At 48.6% G+C, this 20889-nt stretch overlaps 1 protein-coding gene across 4 annotated transcripts in view; it reads right to left on the bottom strand.

The window, feature by feature from the left end:
- SMOC1 (SPARC related modular calcium binding 1) overlaps positions 1–20889 on the bottom strand; it is a 168996-nt gene that overhangs the window by 36305 nt on the left and 111802 nt on the right. For 3 of the 4 annotated variants that reach the window (XM_038765635.1, XM_038765638.1, XM_038765639.1), the window contains exons 6-7: positions 8314–8403; positions 6399–6479 (exon numbers count right to left, since the gene is read on the bottom strand). In XM_038765635.1, coding sequence (XP_038621563.1) covers positions 6399–6479; positions 8314–8403 — 171 coding nt within the window. The remainder of the gene's footprint in view (positions 1–6398; positions 6480–8313; positions 8404–20889) is intronic. The other variant, XM_038765636.1, reaches the window with a different exon arrangement.

The following is a 20889-nucleotide window of genomic DNA, read 5'->3' as shown; positions in this document are numbered from 1 at the left end:
CATAGTAAGCGCTTAACAAATAACATCACTGTTATTATTATTAACTATGAGAACAAAAACTGAGTTCAGAGATGAGGAAATGGAGTCACAGAGCTGTTAAATAACTTGCCATTGGTATTGCCAAGATTAGAACCTAGGTCCTCTGACTCTCAGGCCCACGTTCTTTCTATAATGTCACGCTGCTTACCAGAAGAAAGCTGTGAGGAGGGACAGTGCTAGAGGAAGGGTGAGAATTCAACTCGCCATCCACCACCCAACCATCTACTTTCCACTCTACTCAGGCACCCCCCACCCACGCCCCTTCACCCATCACCCAACCACCCGTCAGGGCGAGGCAGACACACGAAGCCGAACAACAGACAAGGCAAAAAATGGACCAGGGGAATGACCAAAAGGGTGTCTCCAGCCTTGTTTACAGCTTTGTTCCACGGAGGGAAAATCTGAGGAGCCAGAAGGGCTCTGGTGCCCGGGAGCTGCAGCCGGGGGAGAGTCCTTGAGCCGGCTGCCCTACCTCCCCCGCAAGCCGCAGCTGGACAGACAGATGCATGGGGCGGACGGACGGCCATCTGGGTGGCAGGTCTGAGAAATAAACAACGTGATATGAAAAACACACTGGTCCCAACCTGTCCTCGGGTGCTAACAATCCCGACTGACTCACTCTTCCTCTCGATCACATCATGCCCGCAGCTCCAGGTGGCTGGAGGGTATTTGCTGATGGCAGCTTCTGCTGGTTTCCCCGAGAGCTATTTATTTTTCCAGGCCTCCGCTCATTACATCACCCTGTGGTTTCCTTACAGGCTGTCAGCCCAGACCTGGGGGACGGAGCGGTGGCCTCAGACCAGCAACCCAGCAGCCCAGCAACAGCAGAGAGCTCACCTCCTCCAAGAGGCCTTCCCAGACTGTGCCCCTTTTTTCCTCTCCTACCTCCTTTCCCTCCCCACAGCACCTGTATATATGTTTGTACAGATTTATTACTCTATTTATTTTACTTGTACATATTTACTATTCTATTTCTTTTGTTAATGATGTGCACTTAGCTTTAATTTTATTTGTTCTTACGACTTGACACCTGTCCACATGTTTTGTTTTGTTGTCTGTCTCCCCCTTCTAGACTGTGAGCCCGTTGTCAGGTAGGGGCCGTCTCTATATGTTGCCAACTTGTACTTCCCAAGCACTTAGTACGGTGCTCTGCACACAGTAAGCACTCAATAAATACAATTGAATGAATGAATGAATGAATGGGGGCAGCAGCAGTCGAAGCCAGTTGGACAGCAGGGACTGGCTGGCAGAAGGATGAGAGAGCCAATGGCTCTTTCCAGGCTGTGTCACTTGTGGGGCTTCAGAGGGAGATGTGAAGTATATATCATTGGCAAAGTCGAGCTTGTTCAAGAAGGTCCAAGGAACCGTCAAAAAGAAGCAAGGTCTTTGACTCCACTGCTGGGGCTTAATTCTTGAGAACTCCCTCTCTTAGCCCAACTTGCCCGAGGCAGACTTCAAAGAAAATAGGCAGGGATATTTAAAAAAAAAAAAAAACATTAGAGGCTCACTCTCTGACAGTTGCCAGACCTGATCCTGGAAGCCAGGGAGAAGGTTCAACACCAGCAGTGTGAAGCAGCGTTGACTAGTGGATAGAGCACTGGCCTGGGAGTCAGAAGGACCTGAGGTCTAATCCCAGCTCTGCCACTTGTTTGCTGTGTGACCTTGGGCATGGCATTTCACTACTCTGGGCCTCAGTTGTTGCCTCATCTGCAAAATGGGGATTAAATGCCTGTCCTCCCCATTTGGACTGGATGGGCCATGTCCCATCCAATGATATTTTATGTTCCCCAGTTCTTGGCACAAAGTAAGCGTTTAACAAATATCATTTTAAATTGTCATGACTTTGCATAAAGAGGACTGGAGAGGAGGGAGCCGGGCCAGCATTTGACTCAGGAAGTCCCCCTGGGTCATTGACCTTTCCCGATTGTGGAAAATCCTCTGGTCTCTGGAAAAAACTAGGAAAATCTGACATTACTCAGCTGGGCAAATTGGCCAGGTGACTCACAGAAACTTAAATGAGCCAGGAGGCCACCACAACCAGAAGAGGAGAGGGTTGGAGTTGAAGGGTATGGATCTTTTTTGATATTATTATTACTATTATTAATAATTGTATTTTCATTCATTCATTCAATTGCATTTATTGAGCGCTTACTGTGTGCACAACATTTTACTAAGAGCTTGGGAACTACAAGTCGGCAACATATAGAGACGGTCCCTACCCAACAACGGGCTCACAGTCTAGAAGGGGGAGACAGACAACAAAACAAAACATGTAGATAGGTATCAAAATCATCAGAACAAATAGAATTAAAGTTATATGCACATCATTAATGAAATAAATAGAATAGTAAATATGTACAAGTAAAATAAATAGAGTAATAAATTTGTACAAATATATACAAGTGCTGTGGGGAGGGGAAGGAGGTAGGGTTGGGGGGATGGGGAGGAGGAGAAGAAAAAGGGGGCTCAGTCTGGGAAGGTCTCCTGGAGGAGGTGAGCTCTCAGTAGGGCTTTGAAGGGTGGAAGAGAGCTAGTTTGGCAGCTGTGTGGAGGGAGGGCATTCCAGGCCAGGGGAAGGACGTGGGCCAGGGGTCGACGGTGGGACAGGCAAGAACAAGGTACAGTGAGGAGGTTAGTGGTGGCAGAGGAGCAGAGGGTGCAGGCTGGGCTGTAGAAGGAGAGAAGGGAGGTGAGGTAGGAGGGGGCAAGGGGATGGAGAGCCTTGAAGCTGAGAGTGAGGAGTTTTCGCTTGATTCATAGATTGACAGGCAGCCACGGGAGATTTTTGAGGAAAGGAGTGACGTGCCCAGAGTGTTCCTGTATAAAGATGATCTGGGCAGCAGAGAGAAGTATAGACTGAAGTAGGGAGAGACAGGAGGATGGGAGATCAGAGAGGAGGCTGATGCAGTAATCCAGTTGGGACAGGATGAGATTGAACCTGTAAGGTAGCGGTTTGGATGGAGAGGAAAGGGCGGATCTTGGTGATGTTGTGGAGGTGAGACCGGCAGGTTTTGCTGACGGATTGGATGTGTGAGGTGAATGACACCCAGGTTGCGGGCTTGTGAGACGGGAAGGATGGTCGTGCCGTCTGTAGTGATGGGAAATTCAGGGAGAGGGCAGGGTTTGGGAGGGAAGATAAGGAGTTCAGTCTTGGACATATTGAGTTTTAGAAGGCGGGCAGACATCCAGATGGAGATGTCCCGAAGGCAGGAGGAGACACAAGCCTGGAGGGAGGGAGAGAGAGCAGGAGCGGAGATGTGGATTTGGGTGACAGTGTAGAGATGATCGTTCAAGCCGTTGGAGCAAATGAGTTCACCAAGGGAGTGAGTGTAGATAGAGAACAAAAGGGGACCCAGAACTGACCCTTGAGGAACCCCTACCGTAAGGGGATGGGAGGCAAAAGAGGAGCCTGCAAGGGAGACTGAGAATGAACGGCCGGAGAGATGAGAGGAGAACCGGGAGAGGTCGGAGTCTGTAAAGCCAAGGTTGGAGTGCATGTTGAGGAGAAGAGGGTGGTCCACAGTGTCGAAGGCAGCTGAGAGGTTGAGGAGGATTAGGATAGAGTAGGAGCCATTGGATTTGGCAAGAAGGAGGTCATTGGTGACCTTCAAGAGGGCAGTTTCAGTGAAGCATAGGGGATGGGAGCCAGATTGAAGGGGGTCGAGGAGAGAGTTGGTGTTGAGGAATTCAGGGTGGTGCATATAGATGATTCGTTTTAGGAGTTTGGAAAGGAAGGGTAGGAGGGAGATAGGGCGATAACTAGAAGGGGAGGTGGGATCAAGAGAGGGGTTTTTTTAGGGTGGGGGAGACATGGGCATGTTTGAAGGCAGAAGGGAAGGAACCCGTGGAGAGTGAGCAGTTGAAGATGGAAGTTAAGGAGTTTGATAAAGTTTGATAAAGTGCTTACTATATACCAGCCACTGTACTAAACACAGGGGTAGATACAAGCTATTCAGGCTAGGCACAGTCCCTGACCCACATGGGGCTCACAATCTTAATCCCCATTTTACAGATGAAGGAACTGCAGCTCAGTTAAGTGATTTGCCCAAGGACACACAGCAAACAAGTGGCAGGGCTCAGATTAAAATACAGGTCCCTCTAACTCCCAAGACCCTAGGCTACTCCCAAGCCAAGCCTCTCTATCCACTGGGCCACACCACTTCTCATAGACCTGATTTTGGAAGCTGTGCCATGTTTCTCCACCATCACTGCTCATCTGAAGAGGATTTGCACCGCATCAGGGGACGGAACCGGATTGAGCCGGCCTGAGCGGGCAAGGACAAGGTAGCCCTGAGAGTCTACTGGCAAAGGAGATTTTCATCCAAGATGGTTCTGACCAGATCTGGTTTCCCTCAGATAATCCACTCTGGACCTCTTGTCTCCCTGAGCTGCCCACAACCCTGATTCCTTTCCCAAGATGAGAGCGATGAAATGACCTAAGCCTTGCAAGTAGTGTTGATGAGTGGTACAACCCCCACCGAGGGGTGACGCTTTCTACCAGAATGCCCTCCCTCCTCTCTTCCGCAGTGACACTGGCTCCCAGATCCCACTGGAAGGTGCAAAATGACTTTCACATCATCATCACATCACGATGATGCACTTAGTTCCGGTCCCTGAAGGCCGTCCCCAGAGAGCCCAACACACCGATCAGATACCTGATGCCTCACCAAACACATCTAAATCTCCAGTGGTTGCCTATCAGCCTCCATAACAAGCAAAAACTCCGCACTATTGTCTTCAAAGCTCTCCATCACCTTACCCCCTCCTACCTTACCCCCCTTCTCTCCTTCTACAGGCCAGCCCACACCCTCCACTTCTCTGGTGCTAACCTTCTCATTGTGCCTCGTTCTCGCCTGTCCCGCCATCGACCCCTGGCCCACATCCTACCTCTGGCCTGGAACACTCTTCCTCCTCAAATTCCCCAAACAGTCACACACTTCCCCCCTTTAAAGCCCAACTGAAGACTTACTTCCTTCAGGTGGCCTTCCCAGACTAAGCCCTCCTTTTTTTCATTCATTCAATCGTATTTATTGAGCGCTTACTGTATGCAGAGCACTGTACTAAGTGCTTTTTCCCTCAGCTCAACCCTCCCCAATTGCCCAGACTCACTCCCTTTGCTCTACCTCCCTCCCCTCCCCACAGCACGTGTGTATGTATGTAAATATTTATATTCCATTTATCATTAATGCCTGTTTGTATATATATCTATAATGTTTATATATCTATAATTCTATTTATTTATATCGATGCTATTGATGCCTATTTACTTGTTTTGATGTCTGTCTCCCCTCTTCTAGACTGTGAGCCCATTGTGGGCAGGAATTGTCTCTCTTCATTGCTGAACTGTACTTTCCAAGGACTTACTACAGTGCTCTGCACACAGTAAACACTCAATAAATATGATTGAATGAATGAATGAATGAATACTGAGGTTTCCCGATTCACAGACTCCAGATACTTGAGTGTGACTTGACAAGGCACGCACACACACACACACACACACAGAGACACACACACACACACTTGCACTTATTTGGATTAATGTATGTGGAGCAGTCTTGCAATACGTATCAGAAGTTGACTAGTCCTCCTGAGATGGGCCAGGTTTTCTGTATCACCAATGGCAGTCAGCACCCATCCCCTACAAATCTGCAATGCTAAATCTAGGTTTTACATAATAATAATAATGGTATTTGTTAAGTGTTTACTAAGTTCCAAGCACTGTTCTAAGTGCTGGGGTAGATACAAGTTAATCAAGTTGTCCCACGTGGGGCTTACAGTCTTAATCCCCATTTTACAGATGAGGTAACTGAGGCACAGAGAAGTTAAGTGGCTTGCCCAAGGTCACACAGCAGACAAGCGGCAGAGCCAGGATTAGAACCCATGTCTTCTGACTCCCAAGACTTCTGACTCTTTCCACTAAGCCACACTGCAGGGGAATGTATGCATGGCCTGATTTCTTTCTTTTTTAAAGGTATTTGTTTAGTGCTTTCTAAGTGCCAGGCATCCTTCTAAGTGTTGGGATAGATATAAACTAATCAGATTGGACACAGTCCATATCCCACACGGGACTCACAGGATTAAGAGTGAGTTAATTAATTAATTAATTTAATTAATGCCCATTTTACAGATGAGGGGACTGAAACCCAGGGAAGTGAAGTGACTTTCCTGAGGTCACCCAGCAGACAAGTGACAGAGCCGGAATTAGAACCCAGGTCCTTCTGACTCCCGGACATGTGCTCTATCCACTAGGCAATGCTACTTCTCCATTTCTTCCTGCCTGACCTGTTTTCAGGTTACCATTCAAATACGTACAAATTCTGGGGCAGACAGGATCAAGAATTCCAGGCGGGGTTTACCTGAATTCCTTATGTTGGTGTTATTCAGTTTGGAGTCTTTGATGACCAGGTGCTTAATCCACAGGGTAGGGGCGGTGATTTCTGGATGGAGGAGGGAAAGAAATGAACACAGAAGAGCAAAAACAAGTTGAGGGAGAGAGAGGCAGGACAAGGTGCAGGCTGAGCCCACTCACTTCTTCAGGAGGTCCTGCCCTGCCCTGAGGTTCTGTGGTTCCTCTAGCTTTGGGCCAAAGCTGGCATCTCCTGCCCCAGGCCGGTGACTGCCTCTGTCTTTTTTCTCCTCATTCCACGCCATCCCACCCCTGCCTGGGTGGGATGACAGGCTGTCAGCTGGCTGACAGGCTGCCAGCTCAAACTCCTCCCCACCCCACCCCCGCCATCTTGACTTCTTGTCTTTCTTGTCATAGAAACTCTGAGGTGACAATGGTTCCGGGCTGAGGGTGGGGAACAGGGGACCCTCCTCCAGGACAGTCACTGTTATCCCTGGAAGGGAGACAGGAAAGCTGGGTCCCCTAATGAGGCTCTCCTCGTGACTCTCCCTCAGAGAGGAACTACCATTTAGAAGTCAAAAGGAAACACCCCCAGCCCAGATGGCCCCAGAGATTAACCTTTCTGATGGGCCCAAACCTACAGGCTCTGTGGCAGCATCAATCCATCAGTCAGTTGTATTTATTGAGCACTCACTGTGAGCAGAACACTTTACTAAGCAATTGGGAGACTAATATAACAGTTGGTGACAAGTTTCCTGCCCACCGAGACCAAAGGGCCAGACCAGGAGCAAAACCACACCAGGACGGTTTAACACTCCACCACCCCAGGGTTGAAATAGCCATAGGAATCAGGGCCAAGGCAAGTGGAAATGTGCCCCTGTTGACCCATGAGTTGACCCATGGCCAGAGTCCATGTACAGGCCGGAGGGCTGCTCAGTACACTGCGTTTGCACACACTAAGAGCTCGGCAAATACCATGGATTCATTGGTAGGAGGCCCACAGTCCAATGGGCCTCTGGGAAAGTGCAAGAAAGGCATCATCTTGACCTCAGGTACATTTTTGAGTTCAAGCAGCATTTTTGGAGGACTCTGAGGGAAAGGGAGGATGAGCAAAGCCGTTGGAAATACACTCTTGAAAGCTGAAAGCTCTTTCTGAGGCTCCTTGAGACATTTCCTTTTTTTAACTGGGAAACCTTCTCACTACTGGCTTCAAAGCTCTCCATTACCTTGCTGTCTCCTACCTCATCTCACTTCTCTCATTCTACAGCCCAGCCCACACACTCCACTCCTCTGCCGCTAACCTCCTCACTGTGCCACATTCTTGCCTGTCCCGCCATTGACCCCTGGCCCACATCCTACCTCTTGCCTGGAATGCCCTCTCTCCTCAGATATGCCAAACTAGCTCACTTCCCCCCTTCAAAGCCCTACTGAAAGCTCACCTTCTCCAAGAGGCCTTCCTAAACCTATCCCCCCTTTTCCTCTGCTCCTACTCCCCTCTATCACCCTGACTCCCTCCCTCTGCTCTACACCCCTCCCCACCCCACAGTATTTGTGTGTATATACAATATATAATTCTATTTATTTTATTAATAATGTGTCTATATCTATAATTCTATTTATTTATTTTGATGCTACTGATGCCTGTCTACTTGTTTTGTTTTGTTGTCTGTCTCCCCACTTCTAGACTGTGAGCTCATTGTTGAGTAGGGATTGTCTCTATCTGTTGCCAAATCGTACTTTCGAAGTGCTTAGTACATTGCTGTGCACACAGTAAGTGCTCAATAAATATGATTGATCAAATGAATGAATGAAAAGAAATTATAAAATAACAACTGAGGAAATCCCTTGCCCAACCCCAAACGCAGGGAGTGGAAAGGAGGAGGGGGAGGGAAGGGGGATGGAGTGAGAGGAAGGGGAAAACTTACCATCTCCATCAAACACTGGCTGGGTCTCCATTGTGGGTGTTGGCTTAGACCCGTCCTCTGAATTGAGGGTTAAAAAGAAACGAAAAGAGACTACCATTATTGAGGTAAATACTATCTACTCTCCAGCACTGTTGAATGGTTGGGATTTGCACAAGGCCCGGCCAAGTCCAGAACGAGGAGACGAGACAGGCACAGGGGGACGGAGAGACACAGGAGAGAGGGATTGACAGGCATAGGAAAGGGAGAGAGACATAGGAGAGACACGGGAGAGGGGGTGAGACCAACTGCAAAACAAATATGGCGGTGGCTTGCTTACTGTCTCAAGAGGAGATTCAAGGCCTCATCGCTCTCGGAAGATCCTCACTGGGACAAACGGTTTATGAAATCTGGAGCAGTGAGAACTCCCTCTCCACTCCAAGTCTTAGCCCCCCAGTCACCTGGCAGGGGTGGGTCAGAGGGGGTTGACTCTCCCTGGGGAATGTTCCTTAAAGGTCATCCTCATGAAGGTCAAAGTTAGCCCGCCTGGGGGAATCGAACTTGAGGCCCAGGGGTGGGGGTGGGAGGAGCAACTCCAGGCAGGAAATCTAGCTCCTTCCTGGCTTCCCCATCCAACCAGGGAAATTTAGCCATGATGACCGGCCATGGGGCTGAGATAATAGAACTATGGGGAAATGGCAATTGTAGTGCTTTTACCTGAAACCACTCTGCAGGTCCCTGGAGGAGAGGAAAGAGTCACCCTCAATGCTCTTGCCCCCAGAACACTGGCAGGCCACATCTAACAATAATCACTATTATAATAATATTTTTTTACTTAGGGAGAACTTAATAGATATGATAATGATAATAATAAGGTTAATAATAATGGTATATATTAGGTGTTTACTATGTGCAAAGCACTGTTCTAAGTGCTGAGCACTGTTCTAAGCGCTGTATTTGTTAAGCATTTACTAAGGAGAAGCAGCATGACTTAGCAGATAGAACAAGGGCCTGGGAGTCAGAAGGATGTAGGTTCTAATCCTCACTCTGCCACTTGTCTGCTGTGTGACCTTGAGCAAGTCACTTAATTTCTCTGGGCCTCAGTTCCCTCACCTGTACAGTGGGGATTAAGAGTGTGAGTTCCATGTGGGACAGGGACTGTGTCCAACCTGCATAACTTGTATCTACCCTGGAGCTTAGGACAGTGCTTGGCATATAGTAAGCACTCAACTAGTTCCATAATTATTATTATTATTACGTGCCAAGCACTGTAATTGTGGGGAAAACACAATATGATCAGATCAGATGTGGTCTCTGACCAGCATGGGGCTCGCAGAGTTAAGGGGGAGAGGGAGAACAAGTAACAAATCCCCATTTTACAGATGAGGAAGTGGAGGCCCAGAGGAGTGAAGTGACGGGTCCAAGGTCACTCAAGCTGGCAAGTGGCAGAGATGGCATTAGAACCCAGCTCTCCTGAGGCCCAGGGCCAGCCTCTTTGCGCTAGGCCACGTTTCTTTTCCCCAGCTCTGTGGGAGCCAGGTTGGAGCTGCAGGAATAGATCTGGGGCTGCGGCCTCGTGCTCTATCCCACAGGTTGATGGAGACCAGGACTCCCAGGGTCCCGCTGCTGGGCCAGATCTGCCCTGTTCCACGTTGAACTGTCTGACAAGAACTAGCAGGTGTCTCTGCTTGCCAGGGCAGCTATGAAAGGGCACTTTGGGCCCACCCATTTTCCCAATGTAACTGAAACCAAGCCCTGCTCCTTTCAGGGCCACCCCTTCTCCACCTCAGTATGCTTAGCCAAAACCAGATAGAAAGACGCTTTGGTTCTTTTGCTTCCAAACACAGCCACGTCACCCAAGGCAGTCAGCCAGTGAGATGTCCACAGCCAGCCACCAGCCGGGGGACCTTGATGAACTGTAAGCCCACAGGAATTTCGAGGCCCTGGTATTTCGACCAGAGGAGGAGGCGGAGATGGAAGAGGAGGAAGATGAGGTGGAGAAGGAGGAGAGAAGGAGGAATGGGAGGAGGGAACGCATCTCTCATCTCTCCTCCCCAACCTCCCTTTCCCCACCCATGCCCCAACAATCAGAGCGACTACTTCCTGAGCTCCAGCATGGCTGCTCTGGCCCCAGAGGGGGTCAGGAGGGGGCTGGGCTGACGGCCCAGCTGTATAAACATGACCTCCCTCCTGTGCCTGTTTCCAGGCCTGGGGTGGGGGTGTCTCTCGCTTGCTCCTAATGACTCCCGTTTACTCTCCAATAGCCAGTGCAGGTAATGGGAGGGAAGCCAAATCCATGGCATCCCTGGAACTATGCCAGACCGAGGCCAGGCCAGTGATATCTCCCAACACCCTGCTCCCCTGCCACTGAACCACGTTTTGCACCCCTGAGGCTCTCTGTCCAACTGTCTCTGCCCAAGTCTCAGGGCCCCCAAGATGGGGGCACAGGAAGTGACACCGCATCATCTAACTGGACATATGTCAAGCTGACCGCTCTTCTCGTAAGCTTGTTTGGAACCGGGAACGTGTCCACCAATTCTGTGGTAATGTATCTCCCAAGCGCTCAGTACAGGGCTCTGCAAACAGGAAGTGTTCAATAAACACCTTTGATTGATTGATTGACCTCTCTCTACGATGGGCAAGGCCATCCCAGACCCCTGTCAGATCTGGACTTCAGTAGCCTGTGGGCTGCCCACAATATCCTAAGAGTCAAACGGCTGGGGTCCCTGACCAGCTTAAGCTGAGACAGCAAGCCAGGCTCTGACCTGGAAGTCACGGACAGGGCTTAGCACTCTGCTTCACACATAGTAAGTGCTTACTAGACACCATTATATTATTATTATTACTAGGGAATAATTGAATATGGGCAGGGAATGTGTCTGTTATATTGTACTCTCCCAAATGCTTAGTACAGTGCTTTGCACACAGTAAGCCCTCGGTAAATTCAATGGACTGACTTGACAGGATCCCTATCCTCTGACCCTAATTTTACCTCTTTCCATTCAACTGAAATGTACAATTAGCTGCCCTGGCTGGACCAATCCATCTGCTCTTAATAGTATTCACTGAGAAATAATAATTATGGTATTTGTTACGCGCTTACTATGTGCCAAGCACTGTGAGTACTTACTCCATGAGCAGAATACAATACAATTTAGTTGGCAGGCACAATCCCTACCATTAAGGAGCTTACTATGGAGTTGGGGAGACAGATGTTAAAATAAATTACAGATAAGGCTATCACAATACAGGCATAAGTGCTTTGGAGCTGGAGATGGGATGCTTAAGGAACTCAGACCCAAGCCAAGTTGCCTAATGGGTAGAGCACGGGCCTGGGACTCAGAAGAACCTGGGTTCTAATCCTGTTTCCACTACTCATCAACTGTGTGACCTTGTCAAATCCCTTAACTTCTGTGTGCCTCAGTTACCTCATTTGAAAAATGGGAATTAAGACTACGATCCCCACATGGGACAGGGACCCTGTCCAACCTGATAGCTTGTACCCACCCCAGCACTTAGTACAGTGCCTGACACATAGTAAGCACTTAACAAATACCATTAAAAAAATGTTCTCAGGCAACGCAGAGGGGAGGGTGATTGGGGTGGGGAGATGAGAGGTCGGTAATGTGGTCCGAGGAAAAATGAAATCACAAAGAAATATCTCTGTTCCCAAGTGCTCTGTCAGGGACTTTTGGTTTCTTGCTCGATTCCGTAGACATGGAAACTGCCCCAACCAAGAAGCGTGGCTAATGATGGTTTATAAGGATGCATGTGGCTACTCTTTTGAGCGCTTCAACTTGGGACCGTTCACCCCCTCCCCCAGCCTGCAGGTGCACTCAGAGGAAAAAGCCCAGCCCCGCCAAGGACTCTGAGAGCCCTTCAAAATGGCGGGTTTGTGTGACAGCACAATTCTTTACCCGGAGAGCGAGCCCCCACCCCAAGCCCGGACCAGCTGGAAGTCACTTTGACCCTCAATGGCACCATTCAAAGCCTCTTCTGTTTGGCTTTTTGATTCCTGATTGACGTTTGCCGGCGGGTGAAGATAAATGCCGGCCGGAAGACAACGTTGATCCGCTCTGACTGTTCTCGGGAAAGACTTTTCAGAACTAGAAACAAAAACGAAACAAAACCAAAACCAAAAAAAAAAAAAACCCCAAAACATTGGTGTGCTCACGGGGTTGAATGGGGACAGAGAAGTCTGGAGCAGTGGGGCTGGACTTCCAAGGGGCTGGCAAGTCGATTGAAGAGTTAATTGTTTGTGTGTACAATGAGTGTATTCTGAATGCACACAAAGAGCCTTCTTTTCCAGGTTCTTCAAAAGCAAATGTGTCAAAGGGGCCAGCATAACTCTCTGTATTAATAATGTCTCTTGCTTCTCTTGGGGGTCTCTGAGATCTCAGCCTTGGAGAAAGAGGGAAAGAAGGAAGCGGATATATCCTCTTTCTGGGATTTGGAAGCCTCTAGACTTTCTTCACACTGCTTCCATCCTTTCCTGGGATCCTTTAAAGACACATGCCCATCCCCTTATTGATTTTCTTTGGTAATAATATAAAATTGTGCCAGTTAAAAAAGCCTGGTTGAATATGTTCTCTTGGTACCTGTCTTCTCCCTCAGACTCACTTTTTAGCCTGGGAGAGGTCAGACTGATGCTGGCTACCTCAGTTTCCCCTTCTATAATATGAAGTTGATATTTGTATGAGTGTACGGTTGAAAAGGCCAGTGTGGGTCCCACAGCCCTGGCCACAGTGGGCACACCAAAAAGTTTAAAGGCTCCAATGATTGGTCTAGCATATGTGAGTGTCTCACTTGACAACAGTGCCAAGGCAGACATGAGTCCAGCAGGGCCTGGTGCTGGGAGGGTAGGCATGGATACACTGTTCTCTGGCCACTGGCTGCCCCCGTTCTCTCACGGACAATCCCACAAGCCAGCCTTCAGCTTCCAGGGGACTGGGCAAGAGAGTGTGGTTGGCTCAGTGCGGACCATCACTGCTAATGAAAAACAATTAAGGCTCAAGACCAACTGACTGGGGAGTGCCTCATATCTGCCCTCCAGAAACTGCCCCACAAGTAGGTGGTGCGGTACATTGGTCATCTGGTCTCCAAAGATGTAGCAAGCACTTGTTGCAAACCCCGCCGGAAGGCCTGGTACCCCAATCCAGGAGTAAGTTGCTCGCCTCCGGTGGAGAAGGGGACTGGAAAACAGGTCCCTCAAAACTGCTGGCCTCCCCCAAACCCAACTTATCAGTAAACCACAATTGGAGAGCTCCTTAGAGTGGATAGAGTACTGACCTGGGAGTCAGAAGGACTAGGGTTCTGATGCCGGCTCCACCACTTTTCTGCTCTGTGACCTTGGGCAAGTCACTTAGCTTCTCTGGGCCTCAGTTTCCTCAACTGTAAAATGGGGATTGCCTGGTTTTCCTCCTACTTAGACCGTGAGTCCCATGTGGGACAAGGACTCTATCCATCCTAACTAACTTGTACCCTAGCACTTAGAACTATGTTTGTCACATAGTGAGCACTTAACAAATACCATAAAACAAACATACAACACAGAAAGGCAAAATGGTGCTTCAGTTCCCGTAACTTGAGTTGGAAATCAGCATGAAAATCAATCCCAGGGCCAAGACCACCATCTCAAGCTGAGGGCGGCTGGCTTTACACCCAGACAAACCTCACTGGATCTGAGTCAAAGAGCGAACAAGAAAGATGTCTGTTCTTATAAGAAAAAGAAACTCTGTGTTGTTTTAAATAATATTTATTACGCACTACTATGTGCCAGGAACTGTAATAATAATAATAATAATAATTATGGTATTTGTTAAGCTTTTACTATGTGCCAAGCACTGTTCTAAGTGCTGGGGTTAGATGAAAGGTAATCAGGTTGTCCTGTGTGAGTCTCTCAATCTCAATCTCCATTTTACAGATGAGGTAACTGAGGCACAGAGAAGTTAAGTGGCTTGCCCATGATCACCCAGCAGACGAGTGGTGGAGCAGGATTAGAACCCACAACATCTGACTCCCAAGGCCGTGCTCTTTCCACTAAGCCATGCTGCTTCTCCCACTAAGCACTGGGGTACATACAAGCTAATAAGGTTGGACACATTTCCTGTCCCACATAGGGCTTGTGGTCTTAGAACCCATTTTACAGATGAGAAAACCTGAGGCACAGAAAAGTGAAATGATTTGCCCAAGGCTACACTGACAGAGTCTGGATTAGAACCCAGGTCCTCTGACCCTCAGATGAGTGCTCTTTCCACTAGGCCATTCTGCATTTTAGATATATCCTGGTTTATCTTGCCCCTGCTTCACAATAATTATAATGATGATGGCATTTATTAAGTGCTTACTATGTACAAAGCACTGTTCTAAGTGCTGAGGAGGTTACAAGGTGATCAGGTTGTCCCACAGGGGGCTCACAGTCTTAATCCCCATTTTACAGATGAGGTAACTGAGGCACAGAGAAGTGAAGTGACTTGCCCAAAGTCACACAGCTGACAATTGGCGGAGCCAGGGTTTGAACCCATGACTTCTGACTCCAAAGCCTGTGCTCTTTCCGCTGAGCCACGGATATCCGCCAGACCACTGTCTCTCCATCTTAAAAGCCCTAAACAGTTTATATATCCTCTAGGAAGCCTTCCTGGACACATTTGTCATTTTCCCACCCTAATCTCCTTCCCTCAGCAACCTCATACACTTGAGTGATTCATTCGATCAATCATCATTTATTGAGTACTGTGTGCAAAGTACTATGCTAAGCTCTTGGGAGAGTACAACATAACAATAAACAAACTCCCTGACCACAATGAGTTTATAGTCTACCTTCTAAGCCCTTAGTCACTCTCCCCACCACCACACCACTTATTTACATATTTCTATATTACCTGTAATTTATTTTAATGTCTGTCTCTCCTGATAAATTGTAAGTTTCCTGAGGTCAGGGATTCTGTCTAGCTGTCTAGGAGCAGTGTGGCCTAGTGAAAAGAGCATGGGCCTGGGAGTCAGAGAACCTAGGTTCTAATCCCCGCTCTGCCACTTACCTGTTGTGTGACCTTGGGGAAGTCACCTGAATTCTCTGTGCCTCAATTCCATCGTCTGCAAAGTGGGGATTCAATACTTGTTCTCCCCCCTACTTAGACTGTGAGTCTCATTTGGCACCTGTTGATCTTGCATCTACCCCAGAGCTTTGTACAGTGCTTGGCACATAGTAAGCTCTTAACAATTGCCTCAATTATTATTGCCCACTCTATCGTACTCTCCCAAGTGCTTAGTACAGTGCTCAGAAGACAGAAAACACTCAATAGATACTATTGATTGTCTGATTGAGTAAGAGAAACTGGAACGAGACTACAGGCCCAGGATCTCAATCAATCAGTGGAATTTATTGAGTGCTTACTATGTACAGGGCACTGTACTAAGTCCTTGGGAGAGTACAATACAACAGAATTAGCTCTCTCCCCAGCACTTAGTATGGTGCCTGGCACATAGTAAAGCATTTAACAAATATCGTAAGAAAAGATCTGCGGACACATTCCCTGCCCATAATGAATTTACAGTCTTCTCCCAAGAAGGCAGCAAGACTGAATGCCAGCAGATTGGAACTGGACCCAAAGGGAGCTATCACAGGTGGGAATAATAATAATAATAATAATAATAGTGATATTTTTTAAATGCTTACTACGTGCCAGGCAAAGTACTAAGGGCTGGAGTGGATCTAGCCCTTAGTAGATCCTCTTCTAGCTCCTGGTCCTGGTCTTTCTGTGCCTCATGGCTCTGGTCTCTTTCTACCTCCAGCCCTTTGGGTCTCTCTCCAATCTGGCCCTGGGTCCCCTCTACCTTCTGGCCCTAGTCCCCCTGTCTCCCTGCCCGGTATCCTTCTGCCTCCTGGCCATGGTACCCCTCTGCCTCCCCTTAACTTGTCTCTTAACTTGTCTGTGCCTCAGTTTCCTCATTTGTAGAATGGGGACTTAATGCATGGCATAATAGAGCTCGGGCCTGGGAGTCAGAAGATCATGGGTTCTAATCCCCGCTCTGCCTCATCTGCTTGTGTGACCTTGGGCAAGTCACTTCACTTCTCTGTGCCTCAGTGACCTCATCTGTAAAATGGGGATTAAGACTGTGAACCCCTCGTGGGCCAGGGACAGTCTCAGCTGATTGTATCTACTACTCCAGGCCTTAGCACAGTGGTTGACACATTGTAAGTGTTTAAAGAACAGCACAATTATGATAATTAGCTGTTTTCCCTCTGGAAGAGGCAAATGGTGGATAAGCAAATGCAGCGGGATGGGAGGCATGGAGCAGCCAGGAGAAAGGAGGAAAAACCCCAGACAATAAAGTTCTCTCCAGCGCACACAAAAAAGGACCTGAGAGCTCCTCTTCGAAAGCCCACCAGCTTACAATGCAAAGCAAATTGGTCTCATGTGGTTCCTCAGCCCCTGCACTTAGCACAGTGTTTGGCACAGTGAGTGCTGGATATATACCATTGTTTTTATGAAATTATTATCCTGCCGATGATGATTGTGTGGCCTCCCCCTGAGAGAGGATCACAACCCTCCAGAGTGAGCACGATCTTCAGGACAAAGGGCAGGATGAGGTCTCAGAGTTGGCATGAAACCCACAAAGCCCACCTGCCAGTCAGAGCAAAGTTCTAAAAATGAATAACATGTGATTTTGGCTACCAGGGCTTAATAGAGTTTCACTTGAAGGATTCCCCTTTGTTTCACACCATTTCTAAAGCAAGATAAGGCAGTGGAAACACAGAAAGCTACCAATATCAAATGTTTCCTCTGGTTTGTGAGATTTCCTTCAACTGACAGCCAGAGAAAAGCAGTTTAGCCTGGTGGAAAGAAGCTGGCCTGGAGTCAGAGAACATGGGTCCTGATCCCTGCTCTGCCACTTGTCTGCTGTGTAACTTTGGACAAGTCACTGGACTTCTCTGTGCTTCAGTTTCCTCATACATAAAATGAGTATTTAATACCTGTTCTCCCTCCTCCTTGGACTGTGAGCCCCATGTGGAACGGGAACTGTGACCGACCGGATTACCTTGTAACTTCCCCAGTGCTTACTACAGTGCTTGGCATATAGTGAGCACTTAACAAATATTATTATTATTATTATTATTATCATCTTATCCAGATAGGTTCCTCTTCCAGCTGCCCCTGGAGAGTGGATGCTGGCAGAATGCAGAATGCTGGCAGCTGGGAAGAGGAAAGGGCTGAAAAATTTGCAACAAAGAGGAAAGGATCTCAGAAGCAGGTTGTAGAGAAATCATCTGCTCCTGTTCGACAGTACCAAATTTCCACTTTCTACAACTGTTTTGTAATCAATCGAGAGGAAGCATGGCTAGTGGAGAGAGCACAGGCCTGGGAATCAGAAGGACCAGTGTTCTAGACTGTTCTAGACTGTGAGCCCACTGTTGGGTAGGGACTGTCTCTATATGTTGCCAACTTGTACTTCCCAAGCGCTTAGTACAGTGCTCTACACACAGTAAGCGCTCAATAAATACAATTGATTGATTGATTGATTGATTGATTGATTCTAATCTCTGCTCTGCCACTTGTCTGCTGAGTGACCTTGGACAAGTCACTTAACTTCTCTGTGCCTCAGTTACCTCACCTGAAAATAGGGATTAAGACTGTGAGCCCCATGTGGCACGTGGACTGGGTCCATGCTTAGAACAGTGCCTGGCAAATAGTAAGCACTTAACAAATACCATGAAGAAAACCCATTAATCAAATCAATCCATAGTATTTACGGAGCATTTACTATGTGCAGAGCACTTTACTAAGTACATGGAGAGTACTGAAATGTAACAATGAAATGGCAAGATTGAGTATCAGCTCTCGCTCACTCTTTCCTACCCTCAGTTTCCCTCTGAAGCATGTATAAAATGCACACATACAGACATGCATATGTGTACACACACACACACACACCCTCCCTTACATCTTCAAGGGACAGAGCCAAAGGGTAGAGGGGGCGGGAGGGGAGAGCCAAAGGGGAGGTCATCCTTCCAGATCAATGGTTATTTGACACTGAACCATATGGCCCAAGCCGTCCAGCTGCACGTGTTAATGACCGCACGTGTGCCCCATAAAGGAGTCTATTAAACACATGCACACAGAAGGGAGAGGAGAAAGGCATTCCCGAGGATTAAATAAACAGTCTGAAGTTTTGACCCTCCTCCCCTCCTTTGCAGGCCCTTGGATAGAGCAATGATGCCTGCCCTTCCCCCAGCCCTGGCTCCCAGCCCCGCACCTGTGAGCTGGGGTCTACCCCTCCTCCTCCTCCTCTTCCTCAGGCTAGCGTACAGACAAATCTGCTGCCAGCAGAACACCAACCTAGACTCCCTCTGCACTATCTCTCTGGGCCTCCCTCCCTGCCCCCCTCCTCCCGCCACCCAGAACTCTGTGCTCTCCCCTTCTCCCCTGTAGAAAACAGGTTTCTGGCTGGGCACCAGGCTCCATCTCACAATATACCCTTTCATTCCCCCCAGATGCAGAGAATGGGCAGCCCCATCCTGGCTGTGAGGAGGGGAGCACAGGGAGGGGGATGAGGGGAGGAAGAGAAGGAAGAGGAGGAGGAGCAGTGCCAGCCCAGTCTGGCCTCTGATCGTGTCCGCTGACACTGACCACCATGTCCTCTGCAGCTGGCTGTCTCCTGGGAGGGGCTGGGACATGCCAGAGGGTCCCTAGGGCCTCAGGAGGGCCTGATGCTTGAGGGGCAATGGGCAAAATGGGGCAGAGACTCGCTCTGACAACAAGGGCTTTGCCCCTTCCCCACCTGTTGCCTTCCGGAAAGTCTTCCATTCCCCAGGGGCAGCTGGAAAAAGAACTTATTTGGGTACAATAATAATACTGGTGATAACAATAGCATTTAAACACTTACTCTGTCCTGAGCACTGAGGTAGATATCAGGATTAGTGTGGCCTAGGGAAAGAGCACGGGCCTGGGAGTCAGAGGGCCCAGATCTAATTCTGGCTCCGCCTCTTGTCTGCTGTGTGACCTGAGGCAAGTCAATTCACTTCTCTCTGCCTCAGTGTCTTCATCTTAAAATAGAGATTCAATGTCTGTCCTCCTTCCCAATTAGACTTGTGAGCCCCATGTGGGACAGAGACTGTCCAACCTGATTAATTTGTACCTATCCTAGCACTTAGAACAGTGCTTGATAAATAGAAGTGCTTAACTAATACAATAATGATAATAAAATCAAGTGAGACAGTATCCTTGTCACACATGGGGCTCACAGTCTAAGGGAGAGGGAGGACAGGTGTTTAATCTCCATTTTGCAAGTAAGGAAACTCAGGCTCAGAGGGGGTAAGTAATGGGCCTGAGGCCATATAATTGGCAGAGCCGGAATTAGAACCCAGGTCCTCTGCCTCCAAGGACCGTGCTCTTTCCACTAGGCCATGCTACTTCTGCGGTGGATTCTGGGCAGGACGTATTCCCTCTCCCACCTGTAAGGTCCGTAATATGATTTGAGTTCTCCTCAGGGATGGCTTAAGGTTATTTCTGGGTGATAGCCTCTCCACAGCCCTCAAGAACACAACACACAGAACACAGCCTTCCTCCGGAGGAAACCAGAAAGAGAGGAAACTGTGACTGAGACATCCTCAGATTGAGAGGGTCTCTGGCCCCCTGTTCTTCATCTGGGGCAGCATCTTCCTGGCATGGGGATTCTCTGCCTCACCTGATCTGTTGGAGCAATGGGGCCAACAGCCACTACCCACCCCTGGTGGGTGCATCTATTAGCCTGGGCCAAGGCTAATAGATGCCCATTTCCTGTCATTACCCCGCAGCAGCTTGATCCCTAACACTGTCAGCCTGGCAGAACAGTGGTGGTCCTTTGTTCTCCTAGCACGGCTTGGGTGGCCCATGGAAAGTCCCCAAACTTCCTGCGTGGCCCATCAGCCCAGGAACTACCAGCCTGGAATCTACTCCTCGTAAGAGACACCGACCGTCAAAAGGAGCTTCTTAGAACACCCTCAGAAGGCCTTTCCTTCTCCCATTTGACTGAAAGGGAATAAAGGCCTCCCATTTATCGTGGCTGTGGGGCTGTTGTTGCCACCAGGCCTCGCCAGTCCCTAAAATACGTGGCTGACCCCCAAGCCCCCGAAATTGCCCCTTTGAAGTGTGTTTTTTTCTCTGATTGTGTTCGTTCTCATTGGCGGAAGGGCTAGCAAAATGGTAATTCACACAGGCCCATCAAAATGGTAATTCACACCGCCCCAGAAGTCTTCCCAGCTCTGAGCTTTCCCTCTGGTCCTGTCACACCATAAAGGCTGGCCCTGTTTCCCGTCCCACCTATTCAGTGTTCACATTGCTAATGGCCACCCTAGGGAAGAGACCCTGAGGAAAATGTGATCAACAGACCGAGGAAGAGAGGCTGAAGGGTACCCTCTAGACCTCTAGACTGTAAGCTCATTATGGGCAGGGAACATTATGGGCCTCTGCTGAGGGCAATGGGGCTTCTGACAGGAGTGAGCGAGAGAGGGTAGGTCCTCTCTCTGTTACTTCTTCCCTGTCTCCCCCTTCCTCTTCAACTCTCCAGGGGACTGGTACAGTGCTGTGCCCAAAATTAGCTGGATTCTGTCATACTATACTC

The sequence above is a fragment of the Tachyglossus aculeatus genome, chromosome 23 (assembly GCF_015852505.1).
Source record: "Tachyglossus aculeatus isolate mTacAcu1 chromosome 23, mTacAcu1.pri, whole genome shotgun sequence".
In the NCBI taxonomy this organism is placed as follows: Eukaryota; Metazoa; Chordata; class Mammalia; order Monotremata; family Tachyglossidae; genus Tachyglossus; species Tachyglossus aculeatus.
This window is presented reverse-complemented; position numbering and strand designations above follow the sequence as displayed.